At 32.1% G+C, this 20811-nt stretch overlaps 2 protein-coding genes and 1 pseudogene across 2 annotated transcripts; 2 read left to right on the top strand and 1 right to left on the bottom strand.

Annotated features, from left to right (window-relative positions):
• Nucleotides 1-229: 229 nt before the first annotated feature.
• LOC143557265 (uncharacterized) lies at nucleotides 230-1522 on the bottom strand (annotated as a pseudogene).
• Nucleotides 1523-8994: 7472 nt separating this feature from the next.
• On the top strand, nucleotides 8995-10739 carry LOC143557277 (sodium/calcium exchanger NCL-like). The gene is made up of 4 exons (XM_077046388.1): nucleotides 8995-9334; nucleotides 10002-10226; nucleotides 10312-10460; nucleotides 10587-10739. The coding sequence occupies exons 1-4, from the start codon at nucleotides 8995-8997 to the stop codon at nucleotides 10737-10739; spliced, it is 867 nt and encodes a 288-aa protein (XP_076902503.1).
• A 655-nt stretch (nucleotides 10740-11394) lies between these two features.
• Nucleotides 11395-12453, top strand: LOC143557276 (sodium/calcium exchanger NCL2-like). Its single transcript, XM_077046387.1, has 4 exons — nucleotides 11395-11460; nucleotides 11570-11709; nucleotides 11796-12054; nucleotides 12172-12453. Exons 1-4 carry the CDS (start codon nucleotides 11395-11397, stop codon nucleotides 12451-12453), a joined length of 747 nt encoding a protein of 248 aa, XP_076902502.1.
• The last annotated feature ends 8358 nt before the right edge of the window (nucleotides 12454-20811 follow it).

The raw sequence follows: 20811 nt of genomic DNA, 5'->3' as shown, positions 1-20811 counted from the left end.
TTTTTACACTTAACATGGTATTCTTCGCTGAGAGGAAAGGTTTTTCTAAGGGAGGGATGGGTGGTGGATGTGGTGTGATCACTCATCACACACACCACCCAATTATATTGTGTCACATCACCAACCCAAATTCCATCACATGTGATGGTTTTTTACTAGGGGTGGTGGTGTGGTGTGATGGTGTGTGATGGAATTTTTTATTTTTTTTGTAACTTTAAAAATTAAAACAATATTTAATAGAACTTAAAAATAAAAACAATAGTTTAATAGAACATAATTCAACTTAAAATTTAGAAATAAAAAATAAAAGTTACAACGAACGTCTACTCCTCGTCTGAATCCGGAAATTCCAAACCTAAAGAACCTATATGTGCAACAAGATCCCATCTCAACCGATGATGAATATCTTCATCTCGCAAGTCTAATTGGACATCATCGGGAACGGGAACATAAGTCGGAGGATCCGGTACCCAATCTGGAGAAATTGCATTTCCATCTTCTTTTATTAACATATTGTGTAATATGATGCATGCATACACGTAGCTATAGATCGTGGGTTTTTCATTGCACGAACCGGTCGACTGAGTATGCACCATCTACCCTTTAAAACACCGAAAGCTCTCTCGACATCTTTTCTTGCCGATTCTTGCAACTTCTTGAACGCCTTTTCATTGGTCTCGACAGGAAACGAAAAGGCTTTCACAAAAACAGACCATTGCGGGTAGATACCGTCGACAAGATAGTAGCCACGTCTGTAATATCTCTCGTTGACAAAGTACGGACAGAAAGGTGCGGTGCCATCTGTTACGCTCTGAAACAACGGTGATGTGTACAGAACAGTGATGTCGTTGTTTGAGCTGGGAACACCAAAATAAGAATGCCAAATCCATAAATCATTTGACGCAACCGCTTCAAGTGAGATGGTCGGTCGTTTGATATCACCCCTAACATACGCCCCTCGCAACTCCCGTGGACAATTCTTCCATTCGATATGTGTACAATCGATGCTACCGAGCATCCCTGGAAAATGCCATCTAGCCTCGTGTGCGGCGTAAAGACGTGTAATGTCGTGTCTTGTTGGTTTTCGTAGAAACTCTTTGGCATACAATTCTATAATCGCGTGACAAAAGAATTGTAGATATTCGCGTGAAGTTCTCTCAGACATTTGTAAGTATTCATCGAATTGGTCGGGTGGGTTACCTGTCGCTAGTTGACGAATAGCGGATGTGCATTTTTGAAGCGGCGTAAAACTTCGTTTGCCTCTCGCGTCGTAAGATTCTTGAAACCATTCTTTGTTTGCTTCGACGTCGGCTACAATATTTAAGAATAAAGATTTCGGCAAACGAAAGCGTTCCCTAAACGTCTCGTCGTTGTACTTCTGCTCCTCCACAAAATAGTCGTTCATTAGCACGTCGTGGGCATGTATACGATCACGCTCCACCACCTTTTTCTTTGGACGGCTCGGGCCTTCAAGTTCTTTGTATAGCAGCGGGAACCATTCGAGAATGTCATCGTCCGAAGACGAAAAGCTATCGGTGTCTAAGGGCATCGAGTGTTTCGGAAATTCCATATTTTTTTGTTGTGAATGAAGGGGAAGTTTGAGAGTGTTTTTGAGTTGGATTTGGTTTTGATTTGGATTTGGATTTGGATTTGGTTATGTTTTTGTTTTGGTTTTATATTGGTTTTTTTTTATTTAAACCCCCCCCCCCCTCCCCAACGGCTACATTCCTTCTTGGAAATCACCCCCACCAAGCGTGATGACCATCACGCAAAATACCCATTTTCGCGTGACCATAGGACCGGCGGCGGTGTGGCTTTTCTCATCACGCGTGACGGGGAGGCCACCACGCGCCTGATGAACTACTCCCTTTGGATATTGTTGAGAAAGTACATATTTGATTAAAGAACTGGAACCAAAACACACATCTAGGAGTTGGAGAGCTTCAGGCCTGATTGGTCGCTTTATACGAGGGTTTAATTCTATTGTCACAGTAAAAGCACGTTGAAACCACAACATTAATTAGAATCAAAGCAGATTCCTCAGCTCCTCTTCGTAACATCACATTTAATGTTTTATCATATACATTGTAATATTTGAGAAAGTTATTGAACTCCTTAATTTACAGGTGCCGGCTATTTTATAACCACTGTTGATGTTTTTAATCGGTATGTATGCAGGTGGTTCGTTTTAAAACACAAGTTAGTAGCGAATGATTATTTATTTATTTTTCACAAAATGATAAATACATAATTTAATAAAATTGACAAGGAAATTACAAGCAACAATGGGTGAATTTACCTCGAACAGAATACTCAATTTTTACACTTAACAGGGTATTCTTCCTTGAGAGGAATGATTTCCGATGAACTACTCCCTTTAATAGTTGATGAATCATGTTATTTACATGATTCAACTTACCCTTCTCATAAAGATCTTAATCTCACTGGTAGTTGAATCATATCATTTAGATGATTGATTCCACTTACTAAAGGCCACGTAATAAGAATGGTAAGGTTTTCTTGATTCAAGTAATCTTTTCTAGGCCTTGAATATTAAGCCCAATTTGTTGTTTTGCCGTACAATATAACATGCCATTTTTAGCTCGTTTTCTTTTTAACCGTCTAAAGCTTTTTTTGGTCAATTTGATCAAAAAGTCAAACATTGTGTTTGAGGTATCCTATAAAGGATGTGATGGTTTGTTTAAAGGGAATTTTTATTATCGGGTACAAAACAGGTTTGGGTTTTGGTTCATAAATGCATACCCTATCCGTATCCTACGGGTATGGTCAGGTACAAGTTCAGGTATTAAAAGACCCGGGTATAAAAAACAGTTTCGGGCTATTTTTTCGGGTCTGGTGTTTTTTTTTTCCATCTCTATCCTCAAGTAGTTTGGTCATTTCTTATTTGTTTGACCCAACAAATTGTTTCCTAGCAAGTTGCTCCAAGTGGAATTTTGTAGCTTTAATCTGTTGACCCATATAAACAAAAGGGTTTTGACGTCATCAATATTACTTTGATTGTGCCTCCGTTCCCGTAAAATCTTCTCATTCCTAGTTAACAATATTACCCATACATATTTCATTATTACTGTTGACATTAATTTTATATGATTTCGTCCCACCAATCCTTATCCTCCTACTACTTTGAGCATAAGGTGTGGGTCTTGAATCCTTTGATTATATATTTTTAACCCAATTAGAGATATTGATCCAAATCAGCTTTGCTAGTTGGCAATGGACAAAAATATGCTATGGTTCGTTCCTTTCAATGGCTACACCATACACAGCAAGGGCGGATCTACCTCATAATCAGGGGTAGCTTTTCGTCGGTAGTGTAAATTTTTTTCATTTTGGGTTGGTTTTCGTATTTCGCTACCGCTGAAAAAATATTACGTTACCCATATATGTTTAAAGCCCAACCAATTTAGAAGTTCAAATCAAATAAAACCCAAACAAATTTATAACCCGAAGCAAATAAAAACCGTTAACCTTTTCTTCTTTCGTTTGAACGAAAAACAGTAAACAAAAACAAGCTCAAAGAGAAAATGGCTCAACAGAATCATTATTTTTAACAGTTCAAATAAAAAAAAAACTAAACAAAATGCATAAAGGCAAATAGAAACCATAACATATTTTTTTTCGTTTGAACGAGAAACATCAAACAAAAACAGGTTCAACATAATCATTATTTTGAGGTTAAAGTTTTTAATAGGGTTTTGGATATGCAAATTCATGAACATGGAAATAGATTCAATGAGATTTTAACTAGTTGTTAGAAAATATGTTTGGTTTAAATCTATTAGATTCGTTTTCCAAGTTTGACAAATCTAATATAGTGACATTTTCGGAAATGCATCTGAATGATTTTAGTAATGAAGAAAGATGGTGTATTTCGGGTGATCGTACGACCTTTGAGTAAGGGTGGAAATTGAAAAGCACACAACTTTTCCTTTGGTTGTCGAATATTAAAGCTAGCGTTGGTTTTACCTATTGCAATCACAACCGTTGAAATAGTTTTTGTTTCGTTTACATTGTATGAAATACGGTAAAAAAATATTTTTTAAATGTTACCCATGAAATTTATGTCTAGATCCGCTACTACATACACAACCATATATCATGTAGGTTTGTCACGCCTCTTTTTATTAACTCAACCCTTGTAGCAAGTTGTAACACACCCTAAAATTTAATAACAGTATTATTATCCGAAAATAGCAGAAATTGGTCCCAAATTATATTTTTATCAACTCTAACCGTATGTAAAGACTTTTGCTTCAATTAAGTACTAAACATGAATTTGCTTGTAAGAAACATAATGAACTTTGAGTTCTTTAAATAAAGATATTACATTTCAAAATAGTTATCATCATGATATGACAACTTGTTTAACTATTCTTCCAACTACATGTTTAACGTTTACAAAAAAAATGTAGTTCTTTATTAACAAACCAACCCGAGAACTTGACCAAACGCGACCGCCTTGTGAAGCTTTTCCTACAATGCCACAACCCCATAAGATGTCAATAAATTTAGCAAAAAAAAGGAGGTCACTAAGTACACAAGATTAGTTTAATGCAAACTAGGAATGGGATCCAACGTAAGCTACCAAAATCTGCATTTCCATCTCCTTTGGCCCGTACATTTACATACCAAAATATCCATCTCGTTTAATATGCTCACATCTAAATATTTAAATATTAAACTCAATACTATTTTCGCCTGCTAGTTAAAAGCATTAGCATACACATTTTAGTTACTTTAGATAGTAATTTACCCGCATTCTTTAACATTCACACAACAAATCAATATAACATACACCCGAAACAACTAGCATGTCTAATAGTAAGGCCAAATCCAAAAAAATATATAAATACGAAAACAACCGCCCTAATACGGGAGATAAGATTACCTAGTCTACCTATTCTAATAAAAGAAAATAACTGTGACACACATGTCGATTTGTAGTTAAACCTTACAATTTTTTTCCCTTCAAAATAAGATCTTCATTGACCCTAATATATGTCATATTCACTTTCATTTTACACTATATTTATTTTTATAACTATACATTTTATAAAAAAAATAGTAACATATTATTTTACTATATATTACAGAATCCTTGGTGAATTCAAAATTCAACACCAACCATAACCATGTTGTTAAAGATTGAAAAGAATATATAATTTCAAATTTTATCATTAACATATTATATTATATATATTGTTTAAGATTATAAATAAAAACAAAACTCGAATATACTTTCATTTTACAAAGCAATTTTTTTAATTATTGAATTATAAATATATGCTTAAAAGTTGATCTATTTTTTTTATCAATCCATTATTATTATTATTATTATTAATTATTGTAAATTGTCATATAAGTTTATAAATTATAAATATATGATTTAAATCCATCAATTTATTTTTTCGGTTAATTTAGTAAATATATACCAATCACTTTCATATGTAACAAAGTTTATCATATTTAATTTGTAGGCTTTTTTATCAACAATTGTTTCAGGTTTTATGGAACTTAACTTAGATTTTTACAATCAAAAGTTGGTAAATAGATTGATTGGTACAAGTTAATTACATTTGGATCAAAATTTGTTACGGGTAAAAATGGAAAATCAATATTTTTAAAAGTTTTAGAATGCAAATAGATTTATTGTCAAATTTGTTACGGGTTCAAAGTGTTGACTTGAATATGTCAAACGAAAGAAAGTTCAAGATTTGATAAATTGACTATTATTCCATCGACTATTAAAATTTAAGAAAAGATAGTGAACATTTCCGACATGCCACCCTAAGTCTATCAATGCTTCTAACTTTTATAAAATTTGAAACATTTGTGTCAGCATTAACTTTTTCTTCAATGGTGATCAGAACGTTGTATGAGAACATGTCATGCAAAACTATGCTCAAATGAAGCAAAATATTCACAAAATTGAATGAGTTAACATGATATTTTTTATGTTGTTATTATGATAAAGTCGAGAAGCTCTCTGAAATTTATATAAATCTTTTTCTTGGTGTAACTCAGAAAAACATAGTATTTTAAGAACATCCGTCGTTATAATTTAATATTATTCTTTTCTTCTATGGGTTGTAAATTGATAAATATATCAATAAAGGTAAAGATCCTTCGGTATTTAGGTTGAGTTATCAGAAGTACTATTGTATAAGAAGACTTCTTCCTGAATTCTTCAATTATACATATATGATACTGAAAATGAAAGTTTCAATAAAATAAGCGTTCTCGAGTACGTTTTGCATGTGAATTTTTTATTAAGTTCATTTAAAAAAATTATTTTGTGATATAAATAAAATCAATTTATATACACATAACATAGATACATGCATATATGTAATACATTTTTACATATATGTTATGTAATTATTTTCTGTACTTATAATTTTTAAATTTGGATAATTATGTGTGTTATACGGGCTCTAAAGCTAGTTATATTATATAACTAGTTTTTATCCCCCGTATTACGGGGGTCGTTTTACATTATTCATATAAAATATTTATATATGTTTTTTGATTTTTAATTTTATTTATTGTAAGTAAGTTAATAATATATTTAGAGTTTGATGATAAAATGGTTTCATAAATAAATGAGATGTTATACCGGTTTAAAAGATATCTGGGTTTTGTGAGACCTATGATCCGCTTATTTATATTTTTTTACTGTAAAATTATTTCATAACCATAAATAATATCTTTTTAAAAAAAACGGATATTAATTTTTTGTATATCACTATTTTATAGGATTTTCATATCAAATATTTGAATATTAATTTTTAATATAATGAGATGTTATAACCCGTTTAAGGGCTATCTGGGTTTGGTGAGACCCGTACCCATGAATTCGGGTCAAAGGCACGGGAAACCTTCATTTATGAATAAAACAATCTGGTGACTTGAGAGTATTTGGTGTTTGTGGCATAGAGGTGATCCATTAAACAACAAAATATTGTACCACATTAATTGATAGACCCATGAAATGTCATTTGAGGTGATCCATTAAACAACATAACTTTCCGCATGAACAAGTCAACAACCAACCTTTACAACTCCATACAAACATAAATAAAACAGCCTAAAGTTTAACTCAAACTAAAAAACATAACATCATCATCGTACTCAGTATATCCTACCAATAGCAAAGCTATGGTAGGGTCTGAGGAGTATAAGATGTAGACAACCTTACCTCTACCCCATAAGGATAAAGAGGCTGCTTCCAGTGAGACCCCGGCTTGATAGTAGTTTTGCATCAAGCCTTGGACATAAGACACATAACACTCAACCATACATATTCTATATATTCATGTAATCTTTAATTTTAATATCTAAACAAATCATACATGAAAAATATATACATTCATAATAATTAAAAAAAAAAGAAAAAAAGTAACCCGCGTGACACGCGGCTAAAAACTAGTAACTAATATAATTAATAACCATCAAGTGGTACTTTATCATTAAATGTAATTATTCTTTATTTCAACATGCATTACAATTAACGTAAATTGATTTCTAATACATGACGAAAGAAAGATAGGGAAATTGCGTAATTGTTATTGCGTAACTATAGTCTGTAGTTACGCCCTTCCCCACCATGAAACGCATATTATATATATTATAAAAGTCATATTTACATAAAAAGCCTCCAAGATCTATCAAAATGATAGAAGTACCCCAAAGTCAAAGGCAGTTATTGACAAATTGATAAAGAGTAAAAAAAATTCAACGTATATTTCTCATTAAGTTGACTCTAAAAAAATACAAAGGTAAAATAGGAAATACCACATTACCCCCAAAAATAGCGTTAGACTAAATTAAAAATTAACCAAGAATATCTCAAGCTCAAGGCCGGCAAATGCCTAGTTTGTCGATGAAAGACTCAAACATTGGCTTTGGTAAACGCCTGGTAAAAATAACGACCACCTAAAGCTTGACCGGTATGAAATTTGTACGAAGGTTGCCGAATATACAAGCTCATGAACAAATACTATATAATACGCGTTTGCCAGCCACCCGTGGTAGATAGAGTAGATAGCATTGAACCGACTTAACATGTTATAATAGTTAACAAAAAACAAAAGAATTAAATTGCTACGTATGGTCGGTGGACAACTTACTGAAAACCATCTTTTCATCGTCAAAATGGAGATATCAAAATGTCATTGTATATTTGTATTCAACAAGAAGTGTTGATCAAGAGCGGACCCAAGTTTTAATTTTCACTTTGTGTCACTTTCTTTTTACATATTTGTATCATATAAGAATTAAATTAAATTAACATAAGAAATTAACATAGCTTAATAAGTGTTTTTTGGAATGTCAACTTTCTTTAACCAGGGAATTTGAGTTGCCCGCGACTTAATAAACAAGTTTTAGTAAAAAAAATAATAATAAAACCAAATAAAAAAACTATAGCAAATATGAGGTCCTGTTGCCATTTTTTTCATAGGTGTGATGCCACACCAGTACCACAATTTTGTTATGACTTTTGCTACGGATTTTTGGCAACGTAGCTAATAACGAAAAAGTTAATTGTGGAAATTGCTTTTTATGAAATAATTACTTTTCTAGAAAATAAATATGGACAACAATGGAAAGATTTTGTTAAAAATATGTAAAAGATAAATTAAAAAAACTGTAGCAAACTGTGATTTTTTTTTCAAAAAATCTATTTTGATCTGGCAATGCAAACAATACTTTTGTCTATACAAAAGCTATTTGTTGTTGATTAATAAGATAAAAGCTGGTTAAACTATTTGATGCTAAATCGACTAAAACTCTTCCTAAACATAAGGCTTCCCTAATTTGCGATGGAAACTAATTATATATACTATTAATATATGCCACTTTGTCTGTAATTAACTATTTATTTTTATTAACGACCTTGACTTCATGCAATTCAGCCTCCTATATATAGTCTACACAGATGAATCTATCAAGTACCACAGATCCCAATTCCCAATGGCATGTGTCCGAGGTTTAGGCTTGACTTTCATCGTACTGCTTATGATAGTTGGCATGATGAAAGGCAGGTGGCTAGAACTCGAGCCATATTCGACATCATCAATGATATCAGATGGGATTGATCATGAGATGAATCTTCGTACGGGTGTTTCTGATTATTCGGTCCCCACAACAACGTTGTATGGCGAGAAGAGGTGTGAAAGCATCTATGGTTTCTTGCCATGTGCGGACACGATGGCAGAAGGGGTGTTCTTAATGATTATGTATACATATTTGATGATGTTGGGGGAAGAATGGACACGGAAAGGAGGCGAGGTTGTGTTTGAGTTACTCGGAGGTAAGGCTATTGGCGCTAGTGTTTTCCGGGTGCTAATGACTTTGCCAAGAATCATCGTAGTTATTGGTAAACTTCTCGGTTTCATCCTCTTTTCATTAATACATTAACTTGTTAGTACATTGGCTAAGTACTTCTTCTAGACGATTTTTTTAAGGGGCATGCTATCCACACAGGGTTAGACATCTAATCTGACATCTAATCTTATACTGTTTTAAACAGCCGCTTTTATCTATAATTTTATAAGTTTGACTTACTTTTAGAACGGTTGTCGTGGTATTTGTATCATGGCCATTTGATTCATGGTTTTCAAAGTTTGACGGCCTGCTTTCAAAACAGCTGGCGGGTATTTGTTCGTAATAAAATCATTGTAGAAATCAACTAGATAATGCTTATATTAATACAAATATTATCTAAAAATAAGAGGAATTCTTGTATGACCTATTTATAGGGAGAGGTTAACGAGAATACGATTTGTGGAAAATATTGTTCTACAGTTTGATGGCCTTTTTGATCGACTGCCTACCTGGCTTTAAACGACCTTTTGAGTGCAAGTGTTTTGTCAACGGTCGTTTGATTGTGTGAAATCAGTTTAAAACTGGCAGTATAAAAATAGTCAGAGCGAGCTTTTTTAAAAGTTCTTATACTGTCAATGGTATTTTTGTTGTAGTGGCCGGTGTAGTTTCTACTGAATCAGCTGCTCAGGACCAAGTGGTTTTTGGGGTGAGTATGTATGCAGGATCAACCCTCATCACTCTCACTTTCATATGGGGACTTTGCATAATATTAAACAGGGATAGGCTTCGTGGAAAGGAGCCTAAACAAGCATACGAAAACCGACAAGATTCATCAACCAAATGCTTGCCTCTAAGACACAAACTTTCAATTCTTAATGGTTAGCTAGATCATCATTCATGCAAACTTTCAATTCAAATACATCATATTGAACAATGCAAATTATTTTGACACTTGTGTTGTAGATAATGGTGTTAATATCGACGAGATGACGGGAGAGATAGCTGTAATCATGCTTCTATCATTGATTCCATTCGCGACTGTGGAACTTCTAACTTTAATCAATAGTCCGGTTACAATTTTATTAACGCTCACAGTATCAGGCGTGTCGCTGGTTTTATACTTTGTTTATCAGATACTTACAACAACCTCCTTGCATGTTATATATTCTTCTGATCTATATGTATGCTTAATTAATGTATCTTGAACTTATGATGATATCTTCTGGATGTGCAAGTAGATCTTGAATCCATTGATTCAGGTCAGGAGTTTGGCATACTTGAAGGAAGAGTACTTGCAAATTAGGTTCCTCTCTAATGTCCAGAGGCTTGCAAAAGATGATCTATGTGACCAGCATGGAAACCCTAACTTTAAAGTATTTGAGAGGTGTTAAACTGATTCCTTTTAATTAACTTAATATGTTTCAATAAACCACTCTACTACTAAAACAATTAAATATATCACAGAAATGAGTTGGGCAGGGTGGGTTCGGGCTCGGCTTGTTTACAAAAGAAGTCAAGGTCCTTTAAAGCATCGAGCTCGAGTTTGGCTTATTATTTTTTTAAACTTCTAAATTAAGTATTTCTTACACATTGATATATATAAAACCAAAAAAAAATTAATTTAATATTTTTGGGATAAAACTTGGCCGGGTTTTAACTAAAACGAACAGGACTAGCGAGACAATGAGTGAGCTTGCTAATTTGGATCGGGCTCAGATTGTTTACAGACGATCCGATTCTTAGCTAGTTTTGAGCGAGTTTTGAGTTTCGTGTATATAAAAAGGCTAATATAACATTAAACAAACATCAAACATATATTGAATAGCTAACGTAGATAATCCAATTGTTCAGTATTTTTGCAAAAGCGGACACGAATACAGACGGTAGCATAGAACACAATGAACTGAGAGGTATGATCGAAGAAGTATTTGAACAAGAGAATGATCATATATCCAAGGAGTATGCCAAAACGGAGATTTTGAGCCACTTCGATGATGACAAGAGTGGACTAATCAATTGGGCCGAGTTCCAAAAGGGATGCACTAAATGGCTGAAAAATGGAAGGATGTCGAAAACGATTCAAATCATGTGTCTAAAAACCTCTGGGTACAGGTATCTGACATAGTATTATAATTGTGATGGGAATGAGACTAGCAATACCCGATCCATTGAAATTCCTATCAATTATGTACATTGTAAACATTTTCCATTTTGATTATAGGCTGAGAAAGCAGCAATCAGATCCAAGCGTGAAATTCTCACACATATAGATAAAATCATGCCAAGAATCTTGAAACAAGTGCATAAAAAACATGATGTAGTGAAAGAAAACGGAGATCCGAACATAGAAAAGATAGAACAGTAAGTTAAAAGTACCATGTTGATGATCTCTTCCATTTTAGGGTTTGTTAATGTTGAAGGGTCCATTTTTCTTGTTCTAAATATAGGTTATTTTCACAATACGACAGTGACAACGAAATACATCAAGGCGAGATAAAACAATTCATTGAAAGTCTCAGTTTTGGAGTCTCTTTGGATCATAATGCAATCTTTAAAGAAATAAAAAAAGACTTTTACAAAATCAACTATCATAATATCGTGAGAAAAAATGAATTTGTCGAAGGATTCGTTAAATGGATTGATAAAGCCATGAAACATGATCCTAGAATCAAAAATCCAAAACGTGCAATTGCAAAGTTTGAAGAGGTAAGTTACTCCAAACTCCAATTATTATTTGGTAATTAAAAAAAGAAAATCCTCAAAACTGGGCACATAATATAGATTCTAGCTTTTTTTAAAGTGATTGCTATTTATGCGTTACAGGATAGTTGGGCAGAAATCGACAAACGGGTTGACATGGAAAACCCTATATTAAGCATAATGTATGTTATATTCGGTGTCGGTATCATGTACGTGATTTCAGGGGCATTCATGCAAAGTATCATGCAGTTTTCAAACGAGGCTCACATGCCACTTGACTTTACTTCATTTGTTGTGTTCCCAATCGCCATGAACGCTAGAACGGTAATCAAATCACTTGTCCAGTACTATTCAAGCGTTTCAAGGAATGCTTCATTGGCATTTTCAGAGGTTCGTAAATTGTAAACTTTTTCAAACCAATAAATATATATTATGCAAACTAATATCATAACTTGTTTTTTTATATGCATGCAGATGTATAATGGATTGGTGATGAATAACCTTCTGGGACTTTTAACATTGTTGATTACAGTTTATATGAAGGGGTTATCTTGGACTTATTCGAATGAGGTGTTAACCATCATGATACCTTGCACTACTAGAAAACAAGTCATTTTCTCACAAAAATTTCCTACAAATTTCCTACGACAAGTAGTTCCAACAGATTTCCAACAAAAAAATAAGCATTATGAATAGTTTTTGTTTGAAAGTTGTAGGAAGTTTACAACCACATGTTTTTGTAGCAATTTTGTAAGAAAAGTTGTTGGAAAACGATTTTCAAGCATGTGTTTTTCCAACAACTTTTTTGTTAGAAAATTGTTAGAAACTGAATTTTTCCCACGAATTTCCTACAATTCGGTTGTAGAAAAACATCTCTTTTTCTAGTAGTGTTGCGCGGTTGTTGGCTTGTTTGCGTTAAAGCGTGACACTTACCCTCTTTGGGCCTCCGTCGTTGCGATGCTTCTATACCCGATCTACGTATGCCTTTTTTATGTTTTGGGATCTTAAATGTGTTTGTTGGTGCATGTTAAAGTTATTGTCTTGTTTGAATTGAAGTTTAATGAATAAAATGTTTGTTCTTTTCAATAGATTATTAGCATACATAACTTATTTCACTGCAAACTAATGAGCTAGTGATCGATAGATTGAATTGCCGACTCATCACCACAAAAGCTGAAAAGAGTAGTGATATATATCAAGTATCAACGTAACCCGAGAAAAACAAATTAGATACATGATAAATAATTCTTTCATTCGTATTTTATCTTATACATGACTAATTATGATTTCATCTAGTCACAAAAGAATCAAACACACACGCGCACATAAACGGGATGGTTCATGAGAAATATTGATTGATATAATTTGTACCACCGAACTAATCTATTAGTGTAACAACTTACAAATAAATACATAAACTAGTTAAAAAAAATAGAATATGAGAGTTTTCATCCCATATTACTGAAGGAAGAAAAGAAAATCATAAAACATGATATAAAAAAAATAATAAGTTCTTGTCCTACATCATTAGATTACAAAAATTGTGAGCTTCTTATAAAGGGAAGAGCTCATATGATAATATTCTTGTTTGACAAGACACACACAGTGGTCTAGCGATGGTGCGAAGAAACCGATGCGCACGAGCTTGAGCGAAGTGTGATGGGCGTAACGTGGGATGGCGCATTTAACACTATTCTTGGTGGTGGAAAACAAAATTTTTATTCACACCTCGTCACGATACGCAAAGGCATATTATCTGGAAAATTTTGTAGTTCATCGCGCTACGCAGCGGGCACTTAAGTAACCCATCGTGATACGCGACATGGAGGTTACACTGACATGACATGTTGCCTGCCACGTGGCATAGCTAGAGCTGACTCAACAACCCTATAGTCTCATCGCGATAGGTGATGACCTTATTTTAAGGTCGTCTCGATACGAGACCAATTACAAAATCAGCTATAAAATGGGAGTCAATTATACCTTCATTTCCCGTCCCAAATTCACACAATTTCTCTCACTTTATGATATATATATATATACACACATATGTATATATATATATATGTATATATCTGATTGTTGGTATAATACCCTTGAGTAGTCGTAACTAATCCGATCAAAAGAAGCTTCATATACGAATCCAAAAGCTCAGCCTAAGCAATGTAAGACTTTGTGCCATCATGTAAAGTCTCTAATCTCGTGATTATCAGGTTATACTAATCTATATATATTATATTGTGTTTAACTAGATACTTAATACTAAGAAGCTCTTTGTTTATAAACTTTCAAGATGAGATATTTAAATTTTTATACAACTCACTTTTGTGTGATACAACTAGTTTTCCAATACTGTCATGATGATATTTAAAACTCAATTAACTCATGACGGATAGTCCAAATGCTTTCAAAATATTTTCAAATGATTTTAATTACGTTACAATCATTAAGTCTATGTAGACTTATATGATGGTTATTACTGGTATTGTGAGGTTTTGTATACAAGGCTTGTCTAATGGGCTATTACACGTTACTTATTGGACAAGTGTTAGCCAATAAGTAATATGACCACAATCACAACTATGATCGAGTGACAAGTATCTTTCGGTAATTTGTAAGCAAGCAGGTGTAAAAATGTCTTAATGTTGCAACTGTAAAAATGTGTCATTTATTAATGAATTTACACACCAGTATTTCATGTTGATTGATGTGTTAAAAGTAGTCTAATAATTTATTAATTAAAATGCGCTAATCTAGAAACTAAGTAATAACTTTAGACTTTTAAACTTGACTTAAACTACTAACCGACAAGTGTACCAATCAACTATAGTACAACTAAGTAAGACCGAATATCAAACCCACAAACTTTTTAAATTACGTAAACTAGCTAATTACACTCAACTAACGGACACAATTATTTATTTATATTAACTGAGGGGGTTTTACTAAAATACTAATTTTAAACTAATTAAAACTAATTAATAAAATTAGACACAACGTAACTTAGGATTCGAATTTAATTCAGATGATGACAAGTAACTACCTAGGCTAGAATCCCTAATGTATCAATTATCAAATAGTTGGAAAATGTTATGTTATGGAACCATGATCTTAATACGAAATCTTACCTCACAGCGCGGAAATCAAATGTAGTTTAATGATTTACTCGACTTGATAGACAAGGCAAATAAACCAAACCTAGACAGACTCCTTACGTAGATATCAATGTAAGAATCACAACGCCAATCAGTAAACACTTTGAAACTAAAAGAGATAGTATACTAGATGAAAAGGATCATCCGAAACAAAAAGGTTATTTACTGTGGAGGAAAATGTTAAAATATAAAGAGAGAAAAAAATTAAAAGTGTTATAAGGATTTGTGACATAAAAAAACCTTTTAAAAAAATTCAAGAAAAATAATAAATAAAATCATAACTCAAAATACAAATAAAAAACAAAAAAAGTAAAAAAAAATCTAAATGTTTCCCCCGTCTTTCTCGTTCAAAAAAATAATATATAAAAAAGACACAATGTCGCGGAAAAAAGACATAATGACGAAAATAAACAAAAAAAATACTTAATAAATCACAGAATATGACGCAATACCAGATAAAATATAACACAATGTTGAGTAATATAAATCAAAATAAAAGGACACAAAGTCAAAGAAAAAAAAACAATCAATGACGAAAATTAAAAAAAAAATAAAACACAATTATAGTAAAAGACACGGTGATATTTTTTCTTCAACATTATGTACTTTTTTTCTTCCATTTTCAGGTTTGTTAAAAGTTAGATGGTTTATGTAGCTTGTTTATTTATATAGGTTGTTTTCTGAATTCGCCAGCAATGGTGATGACAAAATACATCAAGACGAGTTAACAGAACTCATTAAGCGTCTTAAGTTTGGAGTGTCATTGAATCATAATACAATCATAATACAATGAGGATATAAAAAAAGACTTGCATACAAACAGCGGAGAGAAATTGTAAGGTCAATGTTTGTGACTTGCGATATCAAATTGCGAAAGCCGTATATATTTTATGGTCAAGTTAATAAATAAAGCCGACGTGAAAACCGGACACGAAACGAGAGTTTCGGGACACACATTTAGTTTCAATGGGATAAGGCTTCTAGAATATAGTGTTATGCTATAAATAGGACCTTATTTGTTTATTGTATATGTGTGTTTTTCAAGGTGTAAATCATCCACCCAAGGGGAGCTCACCTTGGGTGGGTCGGGTCTTTGTTTAACATATCAAATCTTTTAACTGACAACGAGATCGTTCATTTATATTTTATCTTTATGTTTTATTTATGTTCGGTCGTTTGATTTACCTCACCCGTCTCGAAACTTTGTATCAAGAGAAAAACCGTTCGTATGGTCGGTTTGGGACCTACACTTGGTATCAGAGCGGGTCAAATCTTATGATTCAACTTTGTTCTTAATATTCGGGTTTTATTCCCACTATTACCCGAACCGAGACGTTAAAAACCCCGACCCGTAAAACCAGAAATCCGAAAAACAAACCGAAGAACACCTCTAGTTGTGGCAGTGAGTTGTTGCGGTATCGAAGAGGCTAGTTACGGTTCTTGAATAAATCCAAATATTTTGTCAAAATTACATATTTAAATAACTTGTTTAAATTTAAAAAAACAAATAAAATATTCAAAATTATATTTGTTGCACCGGACATTTGAAATAATCTTATATACAATACAATTGACAAGCTAGCAACTTCTAACCTATGGTTGGTATAACTCCTCACTAGAACGTCTATGTTGATGACCCTTTCTTCGCCAACATCTAGGATTCCTTGAACAACATGACATCTCACATTGGGTAAATCCTTAACCCTCCCCCCTCTTACTAAGACTACATAATGTTCTTGTGAATTATGACCAATTTCAGGTATATAAGCATGATTTTATTTCCAGAGGTTAATCATACTCTGGTAATTTTATGTAAGACAGGGTTTGTTTTTTAATTTTTTTTTTTTTGAATGATAGTGGAAAAGTTAATGGGCATGTAAATTTATAAATGTTTTTAATAACAAGTTTCTATAGAATACGTTTTCATCCCAAAATTAGTTGTTTTTTACGTTTTTGTTTTAATTTAGTTATTTTCAAATTCATAGAATAATTAACATGGAGGTATAACCAGCTGCCACACAAAGAATTGGTGAACTAGATTGTGCTATAAGTTTTTCTTCGTGTTCTTCATATATTTGTAATTAGATTCTTTTGTGAAATTGTAGATTTTGTTAAAAAAATCACATGCTTTTGTTTTTGTAATTTGAATCCTTTACCTATCAACTTCATCAAAAAGTAACCCAATTAGCTGATCTACAACATGATTACTTGTAAGTACGAGTAAATATGCAAATATGAAGAGGGTTGGTTAACTTGTAAATACGCCCGATTAATAAGCCAAAACTAAAGCGGAATCAAATCGTTAGTAATGGCTAGCTTGGTTTCAATGGCCTGATTTTGGTGATTAATGAGTAATGGCTAATAATCGTTACTAACGGTTTGACTCGGGCTTTGACATATAAACCATCAAATCCGGACGGTAATGATCACCCCTAACACAAACTTTAGAAACTTTTGTTAGACTAAATATGATGGGCTAAAATTGGCAGGTTCCAAATTTTGAAGGATGAAAAATAACAACTTTAATATTTAAAGGGTGGGTGAAAGAGCAATTAGAACATAAAACGGCCCACGATTTACGACTACAAACCGGTTTAAGGGACCAATTAAGTCCAATATTGACTTACGGTCAACGTTGACTGGTCAACATTTTACAAATAGGCAAAAATCTTCCTTGTCCTCTTCATGCAGACTTGATGCACGTTTTATACTTTTTCTAAACGAATTATATATTATAGAAACTAGCTTTTGAACCCGTGTATTATACGGGATTTGTCAAATGACAAAAATAAATAAGTTTTGTTATTTAAAAAAAATAAACAAAATGAAAGGTAAAAGTAAATTAAATAAATCAGGTATGATATTTTAATTGTGATTCTTAATATACTTCTCGTGATTGAAATTAAGTGTAGCTTAGCATACCATATAATAAATCTAAAAGATTCATTGATGATGAAAACCAAGTTGCTTTAAATGCAAGGTCTTACACAAGCCTTTGAGGCTATATTAGTTTTTATTGAAGTTGTTTTGAAATGAACCAAAGTCACCATTTTTTAAAATGACTCATACATATTCGATGATTGACTCATGTCAAATCAGAACGAAACATGTGAAACAATTGTAGTCTGAAATGCTACAAACACAATTTGGTAATAGGATTGCATGTCCGAAAGATGTCTTCATATTAAACGTAACACATGATACAAATTTTGTATACAAAGAAGTATTTTCGAATTTGTAATCATCACTTTAAGGTCTCATTTACCATGTAAATTAATGTATTAGAAAAGGTAAACGATTTATGAATTATAAAATTTTCACGTTTCATGACTTATAAAATGTATCTTCTTCATGTTTCACTACGTGTACTACACATGGTGGATAATATGAACTTAATGTAATTTTTGTGTAACAATGTTTAACATATGATGATCAATATGCATATAGACAATAATCTTGAGTATAATGTCATCAGATTACATATATGCACACTTAAATATATAGTTTATGCGATGTAGAAAAACCACAACCAACCCAATAATTGATTATATTTAGCATCAATTCTTCTTGAATGGTAATTATAAACGTGACTTTTATACACCTTTAAATAGTTAATAAAATCCATCTAACTATGCTATAACTCAATTGATAAAATGGTTTTGACTATGGATAAATGAGATGAGATATTAGGAATTATGATGAAAAATTAGGCTATGAGTGAATGTAGGATTGACACTTAAGCATCAACACTTTTTTTTATTAGTAGAGTAACATAAGATTTGTTTTGTTGAAATTGATTATTTTGTAAATGTTTATGAAATAAAAAAACAAAATTTTACAGTTTTTGAAAAACAAAGAATTCGGTTTTATAACATTTTAGAAAAAATCCAAATTACAATTACAAGACTCCAAATTTTTTTATGTATAACTGATCATTGTTTCAATTCTTTAATTTTTTTTAGTATGACTACGTTTAGAATATTAAATTAAAGATACAAAATTCATAATCACATTAATTGAAATTTAAATTAAATAGAATAATTAAAAATTTATATATATGAAGAGAGAAGTCTCGCATAAAACAAACTGAATTCACTAGTCCTTATTGTTAAAACATGTGTTGACATTTTTTAATAAAAACTAATGTATACATTGAGCAAAATTATATTTTATGTTTTATATTATTGTAAATAGTCATTAATGTATGCATTATATCTTGAGATGTAACTCATGGGTCAAACAATTTTCACTAATGACCCATGGATAGCATGGATTAAGGAGAAGAGAGATTAGAATATTAGTATAAAATTTTAATCTAGGATTGAATGTGGTTAGGACACCTAGACATCATTTTTTTTGTTTATTAGTATCGTAAGATACAACTATTGTTAACACTATATTAATAAAACGTAACTAACTTTTTGAATCGCACACAGTAAGACTTTTCTTATGCTGTCATTGGATAAATGTAGTGACACGTTTTATTCTTAAGAGAGAATGTTATTATTAAATGTACCGCGTATTATAGAGTATTAAACCCTAAACCATATATATTATAGATGCTAATCTAATCCGAAATTTCTTTATTGTAATTCTAAATTTATAAAATCATCAATGATAAGATAACCATACTTAGGGGGTGTTTGGGATAGCTTATTTTCAACAACTTAAAACTTATAAACTTTTTGAAAAGTAATAAGGTGTTTGGGATTAATTATATTATAAGAGAAAAAGTTTCATAATTAGTTACAATGTTGTAATTTATTAACTTAACAAAAAATTATAAAGAGGTAAAATAAGGAATCTTAAACACCCCTTTAGTAAAATAGCATTAATAGGAAAACAATAGGAAAACAATTGGTAATGGCTGAAGAGTGAGATGCATGTAAACTATATCACTATATGTCAGAAGACATAGTGTTGTATCTATGGAAAGCCTGAGTACTCTAAAATCAAATCTGGACCAGAAATACATTAGATATGTAGAGTGCTTCTTATGAAATCTTAACAACAGAAAACAATGTGCGCTAAAAATATAGTATAATTGTATACCAAAAAAAAAGTGACAAATGTATAATAGTCACAACCAGAACACCATATAGACAAGGACACGAAGAATGCAACATGCAAAGGCCACCGAACGTATAAGAAAAGCCAAGCCCATAGGACAAGGCTAAGACAAACATGTACCCTCCCAATAAAAATCCTTAACCTTAATTCTAAATCTCCATAAAGTTCTACCTTTGGGCATGTCCTAAATAAGGTGCACAACTAGCAAATCATGCCTAATATTTGAGTATGCCCCTACTTTTTATCTTCTATATATTGAGGGTTTTCACGGCTCTAACTAGAATCGTCTGTCTTTTTCTCTTCACGTGTCAAAAATTATCTCAGTCTTCCCTCACTAATCTTATCCGATATACCAACAACTTTATCCTAAAAAACCACATTTTTTATATGCTCACACATTCATCTCAACATTCTCATATATGCTTCCTACAACTTTTGTACATATGTCTTATCGATGGCCTAACAATCTCTCTTATATAAAATTTATAGTTTGTATAAGTATAACCCAATAAAATTTCCCTTTAATTTTAGTTGAGAA

The sequence above is a fragment of the Bidens hawaiensis genome, unplaced genomic scaffold (assembly GCF_021521415.1).
Source record: "Bidens hawaiensis isolate Kalapana, Puna unplaced genomic scaffold, B.hawaiensis_p1.1 tig00018852_1, whole genome shotgun sequence".
In the NCBI taxonomy this organism is placed as follows: domain Eukaryota; kingdom Viridiplantae; phylum Streptophyta; class Magnoliopsida; order Asterales; family Asteraceae; genus Bidens; species Bidens hawaiensis.
The sequence above is the reverse complement of the archived record's forward strand: the minus strand, read 5'-3'. Positions and strand labels throughout refer to the sequence as shown.